This window comes from Gnatocerus cornutus, chromosome 10 (assembly GCF_029298725.1).
Source record: "Gnatocerus cornutus isolate USDA-ARS CGAHR chromosome 10, icGnaCorn1.1, whole genome shotgun sequence".
In the NCBI taxonomy this organism is placed as follows: Eukaryota; Metazoa; Arthropoda; class Insecta; order Coleoptera; family Tenebrionidae; genus Gnatocerus; species Gnatocerus cornutus.
The window spans coordinates 7,098,604-7,114,112 of record NC_142242.1 but is presented as its reverse complement, the minus strand read 5'-3'; the positions used below and the strand labels follow the sequence as shown (position 1 = coordinate 7,114,112).

The 15,509-nt window shown below is 33.9% G+C and overlaps 2 protein-coding genes across 2 annotated transcripts in view; one reads left to right on the top strand and one right to left on the bottom strand.

Annotated features, from left to right (window-relative positions):
• LOC148167543 (metabotropic glutamate receptor 7-like) overlaps positions 1-15,509 on the top strand; it is a 56,428-nt gene that overhangs the window by 5,798 nt on the left and 35,121 nt on the right. The window lies entirely within an intron of this gene.
• LOC148167544 (uncharacterized) lies at positions 8,943-9,732 on the bottom strand. The gene is made up of 4 exons (XM_088048134.1): positions 9,676-9,732; positions 9,467-9,628; positions 9,198-9,362; positions 8,943-9,150 (listed from the first exon to the last, which is right to left on the bottom strand). Exons 1-4 carry the CDS (start codon positions 9,730-9,732, stop codon positions 8,992-8,994), a joined length of 543 nt encoding a protein of 180 aa, XP_087904260.1. The 3' UTR covers positions 8,943-8,991.

Genomic DNA, 15,509 nt, shown 5'->3' with positions numbered 1-15,509 from the left:
AAAAATTTCCCTAATAAATACGCGCGTTATGACATTCAATCGCAATTTGAGGGCGCCATAACAAACTAAATATTAGCATTTTACGGTTTGATCAATACTTGTTTAAAAATCCAAGATTCCTGAAGGAATAAATTATTATGTTGAGTGGTTAAAAATGTAGATTTTTACATGAAAATATGAGAATCTCGGCAAAGTCATGCTGTGATGTGTAACATTATTAAATGTCGAGGACGAATTGTAAACGTTTTAACAGCAAATTTACGACGTAAATATTAGGCACCCTTGGGCTCAGGGGACTAAAGATCTACGTACCCCAAACGCGAGCAACGTTTAATCTAATTACGTCAAGAAAGTAATTACTTGAGCCTTTGCGGTTTAGAACGTATTTAAATTTGCACTTAAGATTGTCAAAAAACTATCAAAATCTCCATTGCAAATTTGGTTTTTGCGGAAATTTCTTGTTTATTGCCAACAATTTACAATTTACAGCATCATTTACAGTTTGTGCGAAAGATTGGATCGAGTTTAAATAAATTCGTTTAAAATAGCAGCGTGGAAATGACAGGTCGAATATTTAAAAGCACTGCTATTTTAAGTGACAATTAATGGAACACCCACTTTATACTTTGTAAACTCATACCAAACTTATATTTTAATTATTGATGGCCAGATTCCGATAATAACGAAATTCTTCGTGTCAGTGCAAAACTTGGCACGTAATCCAGAATGTAATGCAAACTAGGAGATTAAGTGAATCAGCAGGGCTTTCCATGTCATTAAACCTATGGAATTATTGATTGCGAATATGACCAATTCAACACATGAAATACTGCTTTGGTACTAATGTATTAAAATACACTTCAATTTTAATACAAATGGCTATATTAACGTGTATGTGGAGGCGTAAATGTGGTTTTATGTCAGAAACAACCACTTTGTTGTTACAATCAACGGTGCGTTGCAAATATACGTAAAGCAAAAAAACTTTGAGATTTTTATTAGGTGAACTTTCCATAAATATGTAATTCACAATTCTACCGTAATTTCAGTATTACAAGAAGTAATTAAATTATCGGTAATATTTACCCGGTAAATTTTTAATGAAACCCGAAGCTTGAACTTTTGACATTTGGAAGTTCGGTTAGTGGGCAGAACTTACGTAATCAATTCTCGTGCAAATGTTAATTATTTTCTAATTTTTTAACTGGGAAGCGGAAACAACGCCCAAAACACCCGTTTTAAAAAAACACGTCCACTTTAAAAATCAAATAACTTTTTGACCCTATAATCTGAAAAGCAAAATTTTTAAAGCCAGTTTCAGAATATTATTAAAAACGCCAGACATTTAACTCAGTCTAAATTATGTTAGTAGAAAACAATTTCCTAGCTGTCAGTAAAAATAAGGCTGTAAATAACTTCCTCTGAAATATTCAACAGCTTTTCATGCTGTGTTGTGAAAACGTGAAGTAGTTATCTGTTAGTTCCGGTAAACTATTATTAATACCTACAAACTATCTCGATCCATAATAATTATTTTCCGCCCATGAGTGCACTTTCCTGAGCTTTATGACGGTTTTCATTCAACTCCCGGGCGAGTCGTGACGATTTTCCATGAAAAGCGAGCCTCATAATTTTACCTTCTCATGAATTTTCGGAAATCTGTAAGGAACTTCATTCACGCAATACAAAATTTACTTTACTGCTGCCTTCAAAGAGATTGTATCTATGAGATACTAGCGCCGATAAATTTTTATTTGACCTGCTAAATCACAGCTAAGATAGAGCACAATCAACATTTTTTTACACTAAAATTGACGCCCACACGGGAGATACCGAATTCTCAATTGCAGACTTACTTATGCACAACTTACTGAGCGTTCGATAAAAAAGGCTGAATAAAAAAGACACTGCAATCTTTCTCGGGCTCAAAATGCCATGATTTCACTTTTTAACAACCATTTAGGAAATAATAAAATTTCGCTTCTGAACGAAAGTAGAATTTTTCTTAAAATGTTCAGTCCAACGAAAGCAGACTACAAATACTCGACGTTTTATTGCGGGACAAATTTCAGCATGAAAATGTCACATCTGACAGAAGCATTCAGCAAATAATAGAATCTCCTAAAGTGTTGCAGCGATATTTAATTAGGATTCGTTTTGCTTTTGCAAGTAAACAGTCTGCCTAATTAATTGCTTTATGTTAAAATGGACTCTGAAAAAGTACGAAATTAATTAGGAACTCAACCATAAGATAAACGTTTAGTCTTTACAAAAACATTAAAATTTAGCAGACCTGTCGATGTTAAACGTTGCCGGTGTGAATCCAAAAAAAATCCCATGTAGTTTTATTCCAAGTTTAAAGTTAATTTAGAAGTTTTGATCCTGTTTACTTACCTAATACGTGAGTTTTAATTAAATTTGTAAACGGTAACAGCTAAAACCTATTAATAAAAATGCTCAGTTTGAGCTCCAAAAGTTTAAACAATTTGTTATTGTGCTTTTTCCAGTATGACAATTGAGAGAAAATGTACGTATAGCAGACGAGGCAGTTTTTAGCTTTTCAGCATGTTTTATGGTCCATAAAAAGCCGGTTACAGTCTTTAATCACTTTTCTGAAGCAACGACATGATAGCCATCGGTGATATTGCGTAGTTTTCATTTATATGATAATTTTTTGAAAATTATTTGTAAACTTAAAACGTTGACATTCCAAAAACCAGCGTTTTCACATTTGTGCCGGTAAATTTTCGTTGTAAATGTCTCGATAGAACGAGTTTTATATAGCCTGTAGTTGGACATTATTCAAAATAACCCACGGAAAGTTGACTTTCCAATAGAAGCTAACTTGGGAAAATATTGTTTGAATATTACAGATTTTTCATAGGAAAATATTTCAGTTACAATGTTGACATTTCAGGTCTCGCTTCTGTCTTAAAATCGCTACGTTCAATTTCATTAAGAGTTTCAGAGTGATCAAATTGCAGTTTATACTCGTTAATTAAAAGACTTTTTGCGGTTCTGCAATTTGACTTTGGACAGAACTCTAGGATTTGAGGAATGTAAAAGGTAACAATTTTTTTTAATGAATGATATGGAGGACTTCCGACTTACCACTTGAGTGGTCGAAGAGATTTACACTTGTAAAGTTCTGACGTCGAAAATCTGGTTGTTTGTTTCAGCTGACTCATCACAAAACCTTTCATCTCCGATATAAGTTTGCTGCCAACCTTTCAACTTAAATTATTTTTAAACCCGACAGAATTAAAATGAAAATTGAGATAATTTTCTTTTTCATTTACGTGTGACACCTCATTCAAACCAAAGACGCCCTTGATTTAAAAATATGAAAATTTTGCAAAGTCACTCGTAATACGGTTTAGTGCTTTCGTGGACCTCATGTAGTTCTATCGATTTATGAACGCCGAAACAGGCTAGAGTAAACTCCCCGTATTCTCGATTTTGCTTGCAAAAATATTTATAGCTCGATATATTTTTTCTTCCACGGAAGAAACATAACGAAAATGACGGAACTTTATTGCTGCAATCGATTTAGTTTAGGACGAAAACTCAACAAGAATAAAATTAAAGTAACTTTTTCACATCAGTTTTAAAGTACTGTAGTTGGGAAAGGACATGGGATGCAATTTTATAAAAACTTTCTTATTCGCTCTGCTCGAAATTGTTTTTTTTCTTTTTTTTGACATTTATTTCTGTTTCATTCAAATTTGAATTGTGTTAATCTGCCTCAAGAGAATTAAAATTTCTACGGTAAACTTGCATTTGTAAATATTAGCCTGACGCATGCACCAGAATTTTAATATAATAAAATTTAACTGTAATGTTTGCACAAATATAAAATTATATTATTACGGTTCATGTATATGCTCAAAGGTCCGGAATAAATGTATTTATTAAATGTCAACCTGTTGTGTCCTATTGGTTATGGGACAAATTTCCCCTTTGATCAAGCTTGTACTATTATCATTGTAGTGCATATTTGGACATCTACCCACGCGCACTTAATTAATATGCGATTCCGCATCCTCAAATATATACAGTGCGTCTTTACGTGCAGTACACAACACTAACAATGCTTGAATTCTGTTTTGCACCAAATTCTTTGTGAAATAAATGTTTGTTTGATTGATATTTTTTTCAACAAAGATGTAACGTTTTGTAAATTACGTTGGGGAGTGTTCTTAGGTTTGTATGAACAAACAATTATCCTCTTTGTCGAAATTGAAACGAAGCGCTCTTGAGGGGCTTATTTCAGATTTTGTCGTATTGGTAAAGTTAGGTGAGATTTACGACAGCAGTCGTTATTAATGTCGCTTCCAGAACAATATACCCTTAAAAATGAGTCTAATTCATTGCTGGTAGACAAGGGTACTTTCGCTTTGCCTCATTTAGTCTAGTTACTGGGAAATCTCGCTGACGTAAGTATCAGTTGCTGAGATACATGATCTTAGTCTCTTATTATGTGATGTATTCTATTTCTGACAAGAAAAACGGCAAGGAAAGATCATTGTTGTAAAACTTGTACTACATCCAAGAAAAAGCTCAGTAAATCGGATTAACATTGACATTGATGCTGATTGAAATGTACACCCTTCTTTGTGTTTTATCTTTGATAATTAAGAGACAGAGTCTAGAAAAGCGGTGGCCGGAACATGCGGTTGGCTGATAAAATCGAACTTGTATATAAGAAATGCTATTTTTCGCATTCAAAACACACCGGTTTAACTCGCTTTTGAAATAAAACACCTCTTAAATTTAACCGTATCTTTGAAATAAAATATCCGCCCATTGAGAAAACCTTTCTCTTTGTGTTGACCTGGGTCTTATACTTGTAAGTGTTTCTATAGTAGCTTTAAATCAAGATTTTTTTATATACAGAGTGGGGCAAACTGTCACCCACTCACAACTCCCAGCCTTTTATTCCACTCCTTCACTTAACGCTGTTTTTGGAGGGTTCGATCAATGTTTGCCCAAGGGACCAACACTGACAAAACGGCAATTGTCGCGTTCATTAAAACTAACGTAAATTTACACAACAGCAAAATTTATTATTGCGCCCTGAAAGTTATTTGCCTCAGCAGTTTTGCGTTGGCACGAACATATCTCATAAAAGACTTGCTAAACTTTTACAACGAAAAACTGGATAAATTACACGAAATGAGAAATGTGAAATATAGATAAAACAAAACTTGGACAAAAAAATGAAAAAATTCAGACCTGTACGTGAAAATTTTCTAAACCAATGAAGTAAAATTGGTCAGGTTTTGAAGAGATAAAATTTAACAAATCTATTGATTTGAGCGCGTTTCAACTGACTCCCAAGACCGCCATTAAATATGAGATCCAAAGAAAGTGACTAAAATATGTTGGGAGAAATCGATTAACAAAGTCTTGCCAAACCGTTTAAACGAAAAACTGGGTGAATGGTGCGGGCTGAGAAATGCGGAATATAAATAACATCGAACTTTGTTAAATGACAAATCTTTTTAAATTAAAAAATACCATAAAAGAAAAGATACATTAAGTACCACATACGTGTCAACCGTAAAAAAAATATTAATTATGAATTGATTGTTTATGATTTTAGTACACAACAAAATATGTTTTTCCCCTCGATGTTTAAACACAATAATTCTGGTTTGTTGAACAACAGAATCAGACAACAATTAGCATAATTAATCTAGTTAAATAACTTAAACCACCCTAAAACTCGAAATCAATTCTTATTGATTAAAAATTGAAAACCAATTTTCCATTGTTCTTCTGAACTGTCGAATTGGCTTAATTTTGGTGTAAATGTGAATATGGCAAGCCGTGACAATGGATAAATCCAACAGCTGTGATATGAATATTTTATTTGGATTTACGTGTTGTAGAATTGAGGCAGAGCATAAATTTGTAACTTACATGTGAAGTTGCGTATAAAAAACGAGTATTATTTAAAAAGTTCTACGCTTGTGGCTCAAACAAAAAAATCTTGCAATTTGTCTCTTTCGCAGCGGTCGCTTAAATATATTTTTCCTTGAAAAGTTGCTATTATTTTGTTCTCATTTGTGGGAAGGGCACAGCTCGAGACATTTCAGGAATATATAACTAAGGAAAATACAAGAGACACCGGATGGTGGCACGCATCCGTTTGTTTCCAGAAACTTGCGTAATGTTTCAAATACGCAGAAATATTGTATCTCATTTTTACTATCACTTTGTCGCCTAGGTTAACATCGGATCTAAAAGTAAAGTTTTCAATGCACGAGTGACTTAACACCAACAGGTATTGACTTTATTCATTATACGAGATAAAAAAAACTGCTTCCTTCTAATTTGTTTTAAACCACTTATCTCATCCGTCGATAAGAGGATACACTTAAATTTTTGTGGAATCCGGCAGGTTTAAGACATTTAATTAATGCGATAAAAACTTTCCGATTTTATTATAATAGATGCCACAAATTTTAATACTTTTTAATTAACTGTATTTACAGGAGTTGAGAAACTCTTCACATTATCTTGTAGTTAAATATTGAAGTCGTTGCTGAATTTGCAATTCTTGTCAATTTTCAGCTCAATTTCTTCAAGCCGTAACGATTTTAGATTTAAAACAAAATGGTCCCGGCGCATCCACCATTGTTAATGTTGAAAGTTATAATTAATAATATTTTGATTAATAAATGCAAATTTGTGTGGTTCAGCTGTAGAAATTTAACACAAAAATTTAAAATAAACACTGGTGTATTTTGATGTTTGTTATGTTTGCCCCTCAACTAAAACTCTATGCAAAAAACCTTTTTAATTTAATATTGTATAGCCATAATTCAGTTCAAAATTTAAATTACCCTGAAAACTTGTTTTTTTAATAGAAACTCCGCGTTTCCAAGCAATGCGTGTTGCAGGGGTAATCTTGCATGCTTTAGGCGATTATTTCATTTGCGGATTCTTCTCATTAATGCCAAAAACAAGCTCTCAGAAAATTTCCGCTTTTTACTTTTTAGAAAACGCGATTTGTTTACTTGTTGTTTGACCGTTTTGCGGTGTTCTACTTCAATGGGAGGAGCAAAGTAATAAATTATGGAAGTTCAGAAAACATTTTATCTGTCAATGTAAGATAAAAATATTTTCTAAACATCCTTCCTAGGCAGACAGTAGGCGGGCTTACTGAGTTTGAAAACTAATGGAAAAGAATAATTACTCTACTATTATTTACTCATTTGTTATAATTTTTTTCTTGACGTTTCTCCATTTGCAGAAGGCGTGATATTTCAAGTTAGTGAAATTTATGTTGACGATAATGTCTTGACGATAAGCAGTTTTTATTGCCGTTTTATCCACATTGTTCTAGGGTTAAACGTACAATGGCGAATCAAGCCGTTTCCGAGATTTATTGATTATGTATTTAATAACTTTATTGGCAAGCCAGAGACTCTATGACGATGATTCTCTGAGGTTTTTTAGTAAGTTACAGCCCCTTTAATTTCACTCAATTTAAAAGGTTTAAACTGGAACATCAGTAATGGCTTCGCGGCTCCACTATTGTAGTTGATTTTTCAATTATTCTTTGAACTCTTTCACGGTCATCAGTCTTCTATTACAATGTTTCTATTGATCTCCTGATATTAATTTTGCGGATATTGAAATCTAAAATCTAGCTGGGGATCGTGCAATATTAATATAACACGGCCTTTAATATTGAACGACTATTTTTGCAGATTTGATAAAGGGAGCTTTCGCAAAGGGTCCAAAATTAAAATTCTTCGTTTACGAAGCTTCTCGGGCATTGTTGAAGGACGTTTGCATTTAATGCACCATCTGTGGTGTTTGAAAAACACGTGGAACGACGTCTTTACCTGATTAAACGGGCGACTTCTTTTGATAATTACCGACAGCTGTGTCTAAAGTGGCGAAGACCAATCGACCGGTTATAATCGATCCACGCCTCCTCATTTATGCGACCTAACCAAATACCCAAATTGATTATAATGAGGGTAAAACTTTGAAACTTTGAAGATTTCCTGATTTGATTCGATTACTGTTTAAATAGCTGTTTGGTAATTATTGATCCGTTTTTTTGTAAATAAAACGGAAATGGGGGACAGGCTTAAATTTTCATGTGGGTTTTTAAAAAGCTATATACTACAATGTTAATAAATCCGCTCGGTACTGCAGGGAGTGGGTTTTAAAGTTTAATAGATGGCACACTGTAATTTTCAGAACAGGGTGTAAAAATATGAACATGAAATTGTGGATATTATTGTGGAAAGGATTAACGCGTATTACGTGAATGAGAGACGAGGGACGTAATAACTAATACTTTTCCCGGTAATAATTGCATCAGATTTGCATTTAAACGATGGAAATGTTCTTGAGTCCCCTCCTGAAAACCCGTCAAGAGCATCGAATTAATCAAAAGTCATTACAATAAATATGAGGGTTTGCCAGGTCGCGTAAAAACGGCCAGAATTTGAAATTCTTTCAAATGCGCCTGCCTTTCACACATTTTGATAGATGACAGAAAGGGATGCCAATTATATTAATGCTTTGCTTCAGGCACAGGAATTTCATATTTATACATATTGTGTAGGTCTTTGATGTTTTATCCGTAACAAATATGTATTCTACGAAAACGACAAGGAATAATATTTTAAACTGGCAACAAGTAAGGTATTTATAATTACCATCTCCGTTTTTTGCAAACTCATTAAATTAAAACTAAACGGGAAGCTAAGCGGAAGTTTCATTTCAGAGAGCTTCCCAGTTTTATTGTCTTGTCAGAAGTTATATCTTTAAGCAGTACAGAACAAAACTAGTAAAAATGCAGCTAGAAAGCAGAGTTTATTTTGGTTTTTTGGTATTTCTGGTATTTCGTTTCTAATTAATTGGGTTGGGTTGCACCGAACATAATTTTCCAGAGTCAGACTGTTTGACACGTTTATTCTACAATTTCCTACTTATCCATTTCTCTTAAAACTATTCTTCTAGTTATTGATTTTTAGGCAACAATTCAATGTTAAAATCCGAACAGTAGATAGGTTTTGTCGCGTTCTTTAACATAACGCGAGTCCTAAATTGTCCTTCTAAGATCATCTGCACGTTTAGTTTACTCAAATCCAAAATCATATTCTTCACAGTATAGTTTCCCTATTAAAAATAAAATTATTTAGTAAACGTCATATTTTAGTTGTTACCATTTTTATAGGACACGTTCCCAGTTCCATGCCGATTTGCCTTTGAATGTCAATCCACAAACCTCCAGTATATTTCAACAAAGTTGAGCATGCGGCGGAGTCATTTATCTCAAAAGAATTTGCTTGCGTTTTGCCTTTATCAATTCGGGCACATTTTAGAGTCATCTAAAACTGATCGTGAAAACAATTTACCAAAAAAATGCTCGGAACTAAATTACAATTATTTGTCTGTGGATTGTAAACTATGATATTTGATTCCTCAGACTTACTGTTACGTTATCATCCAAATCCATGGGAATTTGCAAAAACGCGTCTAAAAGTTGTGTAGTCCTATTATACATGTGACTTTTAATCAGAAACTGCATAGGAGCATCAGGAACTTCCTTGCATGGTACTAGACTTAAAATCCGAATTTGGGCAGGGCCTACAATCTATAGAATATCAGTGTTTTCTGCTGTGGAATAAATTAAAAACTTACAAAGTATCGCGAATAAATGCATCCCACAAATGTTGCAAGTATTAAAACTCTCCACATTATGTATTGTTTACAAAAATGTTTTTACGCTATTATTTATGGACTAAGATTACTATCAAGAGATGCTAATGATAACATAATAATAGATAATAGGTTTATAAGCGCTGCTAAATTATCTCACGTTACACATGCATGCACTAGAAAAATATAGCAAATTTAGTTTAACTTTAGCTCGACTTTTTAACATAACAGAGTTAATAGCCTTTCGACATGCAACTCACAGAAAAATCCTAATTGTTATCACAATAGCCTGCCCAGATTCCGCCGAAAGCATTTCCCAAAACACAATCATGAAGGTTACGTGAAAGGAAATTAATGAAGTGAGCCGTCCTGGAAGTGTTTGCTGGACAAATCAAAATCACAATCTTCAAATAACGTTATAATACCCCTTAATTTTTTCATTTTTATACTAAAAAAACGGTCGACAAATTGCGTTTTAATGGTCAGGATTTGTGGTTATGTGGCCTGGCTTGAATTGGATTTTTAAGCGAAGAATTTTATTTCATTTGAGAGGTGTCGATCTCTGGGGGCAAAGCATAAAATAACTTCGCAAACTGATTTCCGGAAAACGTGACGGTTAATCATGTATACAATTTATTCAGAGAAGCGAACGAAGAATAGATATGTAAATGTGGGTAATTAAAAGTGACGTGGCTTAATTCAGTCCTGCTCTAGAGTTGGTTATATTTATATGCACTGATTGGAGTTAATTAAAGGTAATTGTAATTGGATTTGCTGGCACTACAAATTATACGAGGACAAAAATGACTGTGGAAGATTTAGTGGTAGTACTTTAATTAAATAACAAGGTGAAATAAGACATGATCGATGGACGGTAAAGGACAAGTGTGGGCAATGGGCAAGGAATCATAGGCGTAGAAGGATTAGCGCGTTTTGCAGAGAAGAGAGCCCAGGACGCAATCATCTGAAGTGGGTTGTACACTCTGATTTATAACGGCAACTCCGTCGAATTGAAAAAGCGACGCTGCCGCACACGGGACTAAACAAAGATAAATTACTATTTGAACAGTCTAGAGGACTTTAATCGAATGTTCGCATATGATGATGGTCTTATAGCACCTAATACTGGAAAAAATCTCAAAGATCTAAACCCTCATCACATTTTGATAATTACCGTCAAAGTGAAACACGAACTAAATCAATCAGCAAGTTCACACCGAACGGGATTAGGGGTTGAACTCTATAGATTTGTATGAATCAGCTTATGATAATTAATCATTTCGGAGATCCCGAAAATTTTCGAAGCATTTTCCAGAGAAAATGGTAGTTTTAATTCTAACATTTCTCTCTGTCATAGCGCTTTCACAATAAACTATCCTTAGAGATTTATAATTAAGATAACCCAAATACAATTTTAGTTTTCCTGATCAGCGCCAATCTGAGGTGAAATCTCGTTGACCTATTGCACCAAACTACTCAACAGAATTTGCATATCTACAGTTTTATTTATAACCTCGCAAAGGACGCTTATTCTCAAAAGCTCCTACATTAATCTCGCAGATGCTCATCTCGGGAAAAATATTCCTAAATAAATTTTTATTTTTAGATACAACGTCCACGAATTCACGACTTTAAAAACTTCCCATTAACGTAAACGAAAGACGCTTGTAGATGTCATTAGGCAACATGAATTTTATTTACTGCTTTAAGACCCTTCCTTGGTTAATAAAAGTAGCATTTTAAAGAATGTTATCGAAATTTGAAAAATTATAGCTTTATCAGAGCAAACAAATGTAGCAATAACTCTTATTTCCAATAGAAAACTGATAATAAGTTTGAGACGCGTGCTTTGAACCAACTCAAAATGAAGCCTTTCATGAACGAATACGCCGGAGGCTTCTAATAATAAAGAAAAATTACTCGTCAATTCATTAAATTAACACAACAAAAACATCTTACATTTATGTCCAAGAAAAATATTGTGCGATTCTAGATAAGTGTGAAAGGATGCAATACACATTAAAATAATAAATGGAAAAACTCACAAACAGGATTGTGTTTTGTGCGTTTTCTTCCCATTAACGACTATTGTACGAAATAGATGTATCTTTTGATGTTGGAAGCGCCCACGGAATTTAGTGTGAGCGGTATGCAGTGTGTTGACAAATAAAAAAAACCTTAAGAGATTTTTTCTTCAATTTTCTCAGATTTTGTTTGGATGAAGATTCCTTGTTTGATTAGAATGATTCCAAAACCAGATCTGCTTGCAAATACGTAACGAAACCCTGAGAAAAAGTTAAGTTCTCGTGGTTTAGATTTATCGCGGTAAAACTTGCAATTGAAAATAATTTGTAATTTAAGTAAAGTTAAGAAATGCTGTCGATCGAAGTGATTATAACAACGTCCATTAATCATCGCCGATTACCCGTCAAAACGTTCTTATTGAACTTTTGCGAAATTTTATAATTAGGTGTCTGTAGAGGCCCTTAAAATATCTGCGTATATTGATAAAGTGCAACTTCTAAGGTACGAAGTTTATTATGCGTGAGTCATGTCATGAAACTTCACGAAGTTTGGAACAGAACGTTAGCGAAACGATATGTAAGATTAATGAACTTTAATAATGAAAGCCGTGGGAAATAATTGCCTCATGCACTAAAACAACTTGACACTTGCTTTATTATGTGACAGTATCGATGAAGACACCACGATTATCATTTCAAATGCAAAATATGAAATCTTTGCTGGCATGACGCCAGATGCTTTCAGTTTCAAATATTTACTTAGAGACAATTAGAGAAAAGAAAAAAGGTTTTGTTGACGTAGGAAATCCAGCCAAATGCAGCTCTAACGCGAATTATTTACTATTAAACTCAAGTACAAGTTCGTGTAGAAAGGAAAAGAAAACAGATTAGAGCAGGTGCAAATGAGCTACATAAAAAAGATAAAAGCTCTAGCCGAGTTTGCTCTAATTAAATTAAAATTAATTTCACTGCGTTACTCATGATTAAGTATGTTTTAGTACGTCATATTATTCTAATTAACGAACCCAAAGAAAAGAAGCTTTGTCAGTAATGTACTAACATTTCTGTTTCTGTTTGAATAGTTTTTAGGTTTATTTTTGTTTGGTAAACGTTGGTAATCGTGTATTATATGTATTTGCATTTACCTCTAGTTGCGAATATACCGGATTATGGTGGTGTGTATAGTGAAGCTGTGTACTTAATTATTTCATGCGAAAAACCAAATTACGAAACATGATGAAATTACTGTACGTATCTGGTAAAATGCATATTAAACGGCGAAATATAACTGTAATGAGGATAATGGAAATATTCTCGGCAATAAATCCGCCACAAGAACTGAGAACATCAGGAAAAGTGGAATAGTGGTTTCAATATTGAGCTCCTTTTAAATTTATAATCAAACTTTAATTAAAACGAACTAGACCTTTAATGCCACAATTCATTTGCAGTTGCGAGAGTTCTATTACCAGCAAATTACATCAGTTAATAATGCGATATCGGTTATTTGTAAATTGGAATTAATAACTGCAAATGTTTCGGTTTCATTTTAGAGGCCGAAATTATATTAAACTCCTGACATCCCGAACCGAGTGGGTCATGAGCATCATGTATGGCGGGTTAATGATGTGAACATTCTGTATGGTTGATAATGCCACATGACCAAACAGGGTTGTAGATATGGCGAATTTCTACAACACTTTAATGAGTAACCAACGCGTTTCCTTTGCACCATTTCCCAGCCAACAAATGTACTGAAATGGAAACATTTTTGCCGCAAAATCTTTAATTAAACTGTCATTCAATATGCATGTCTAAACTATCTTTTTCGCTTTTGACTACATGTTGCGCTTTTAAATTATTCATTTTCTTAAAGTTTTATGTCTCTTTATCAGTTCTGAGGCTTTAGACTCACTCCCAATTTTCTCTTGTTGATACAGCTTTTTCCACAGGCAGTCGTTTCCTTATTCTGTTTGTTTGGTCGATCGCTTTAAATTTACATATCGAAAGGTGGAGATAAAATATTTCGCATCCACACTTAGTGTCTCCTTTCTTATTGTCTTTGCTACTTGTTTCAGTCTCTCTTTTAGGTAAATGTTTGTCTTCTGTCCAATCTCCTTTGTAATCAAATATTAAATCAAAAATTGCTTCACAACTCAACGAAACTAAAACCTGCTTAAAAATGTTTAGTTATGTTCTATCTTCTGTGTTAATTATATTTAGTTTGTTAGCTTTGTTTGTATAACAAAAGCAAGAAGTTAACGATGTTTGTCGTCGATATTGTGAATAATCCTTCAAAGTCGATACGTACAAGGACGGTAGCACTTTAATAAATCTCTTGTAAAACGCAAAAATGAAACTCCTTAACACTATTTTACGTAAAATAACGGGTGATCAAGAATGAATTTTGCACGGCATGTCGTGTTATTGATTCATCCATGACTGTCAAAGTGACAAAAGCAAAAGACAAGCTTTTGGTTTTAAACTGTCACTTTGACATTTATCAAATTCAAATGAGACAAACCATCTTGACCCTCGGTATTAACATATTTTATTTCGGGAAAGGTTTGTCAAGTGCTGTCAAGCCGAAAAGGTATAATTAAATAAACGAAAAGCTGTCTCAAACTTACAATTCAGCCAAGGTTTACATATCCATTAATGTGAAAACCTTGACCATCCGTGTTTAATTTTCCAACATTGTACAGAAACCGTAGCTGATGTAATTAATCCTGTCGGGGTTGATAGGTAGAGAGATTTAAAGCTCTGAGAATTTAGCCTTATGTTTACAGTCCGAACAAACACATCAAGAAAGATGATTTATGAAGCTCACTACAGATTTCTACCATACTCAAAATCAAAACTTGGAGAATGTCCTTATATACATCAATTAACTTGAGATTTGCCCGAAACTTGATTTGAGCTTAACGAATTTTATTGCACCTTCGTTTTTTAGAACAAAACTAGAAAACTTTACACTCCGAAACGATGTAAAGTGTCACTCCTGCCTCGTTGGTCGATGGAAAATAAAATTTTAACTACTAAAGCGTTTCATGCAATTGTCGCGATAGTCAGTGTGGGTGCTGTTAGTTCCATAATTCGCGCGTCTTGTAAAACAAGGTTTTCAAGTAAATTTCAAATTAACGTTGTCCGCTTCCTTCAGTCTGAACATACGTTTATACGTTTATAATATTTGATGCTCGCTAAGACTTAATAATCCTAGCTAATTGGGACTGCGCTTAATTCAGACATAGGACTTTTCGGATTAATCAGGTTAGATTTATGAAAGCACTGCTGACCAAAAATGATCAATTATTGCTTCCTAATAATCCTTCATAGATTTAACTAAACCAATAATGTGCTAAACTGGATTCATTTAGACTTGAAAATGAATATAAGTGTCTCATTCTCAATGCAAATTAATTAAGAAGCAGTGAAGGGAAAGACTGGACACACGCGATTGTAAGTCAATATACAAAACTGAATGCACTGGTCGGCAATTTAGATTGAAGTATTGCCTTCGGCGGCGAAGAAGCAATATAAATGTCTTAGTGGTACTCCAGGGGTTCGCTTAAGCTATGTGACGCAATGTTGTCTTCTCCTGTTCTTCCTGTCCCTCACTATTATGTAATCCTTGCAGTCAACAAATGTCATAGCATACCAATTAGTTTTCCAAACATCTCGAGCGTGCCTCGGCTGCAAATAGACGGACAATTCCTTGTTTGTGTACTGCATTGTTTGTTTTCACCTGACTGTAATTTCTGTATTTGAATAAATTACCGACAGCGACGCGTC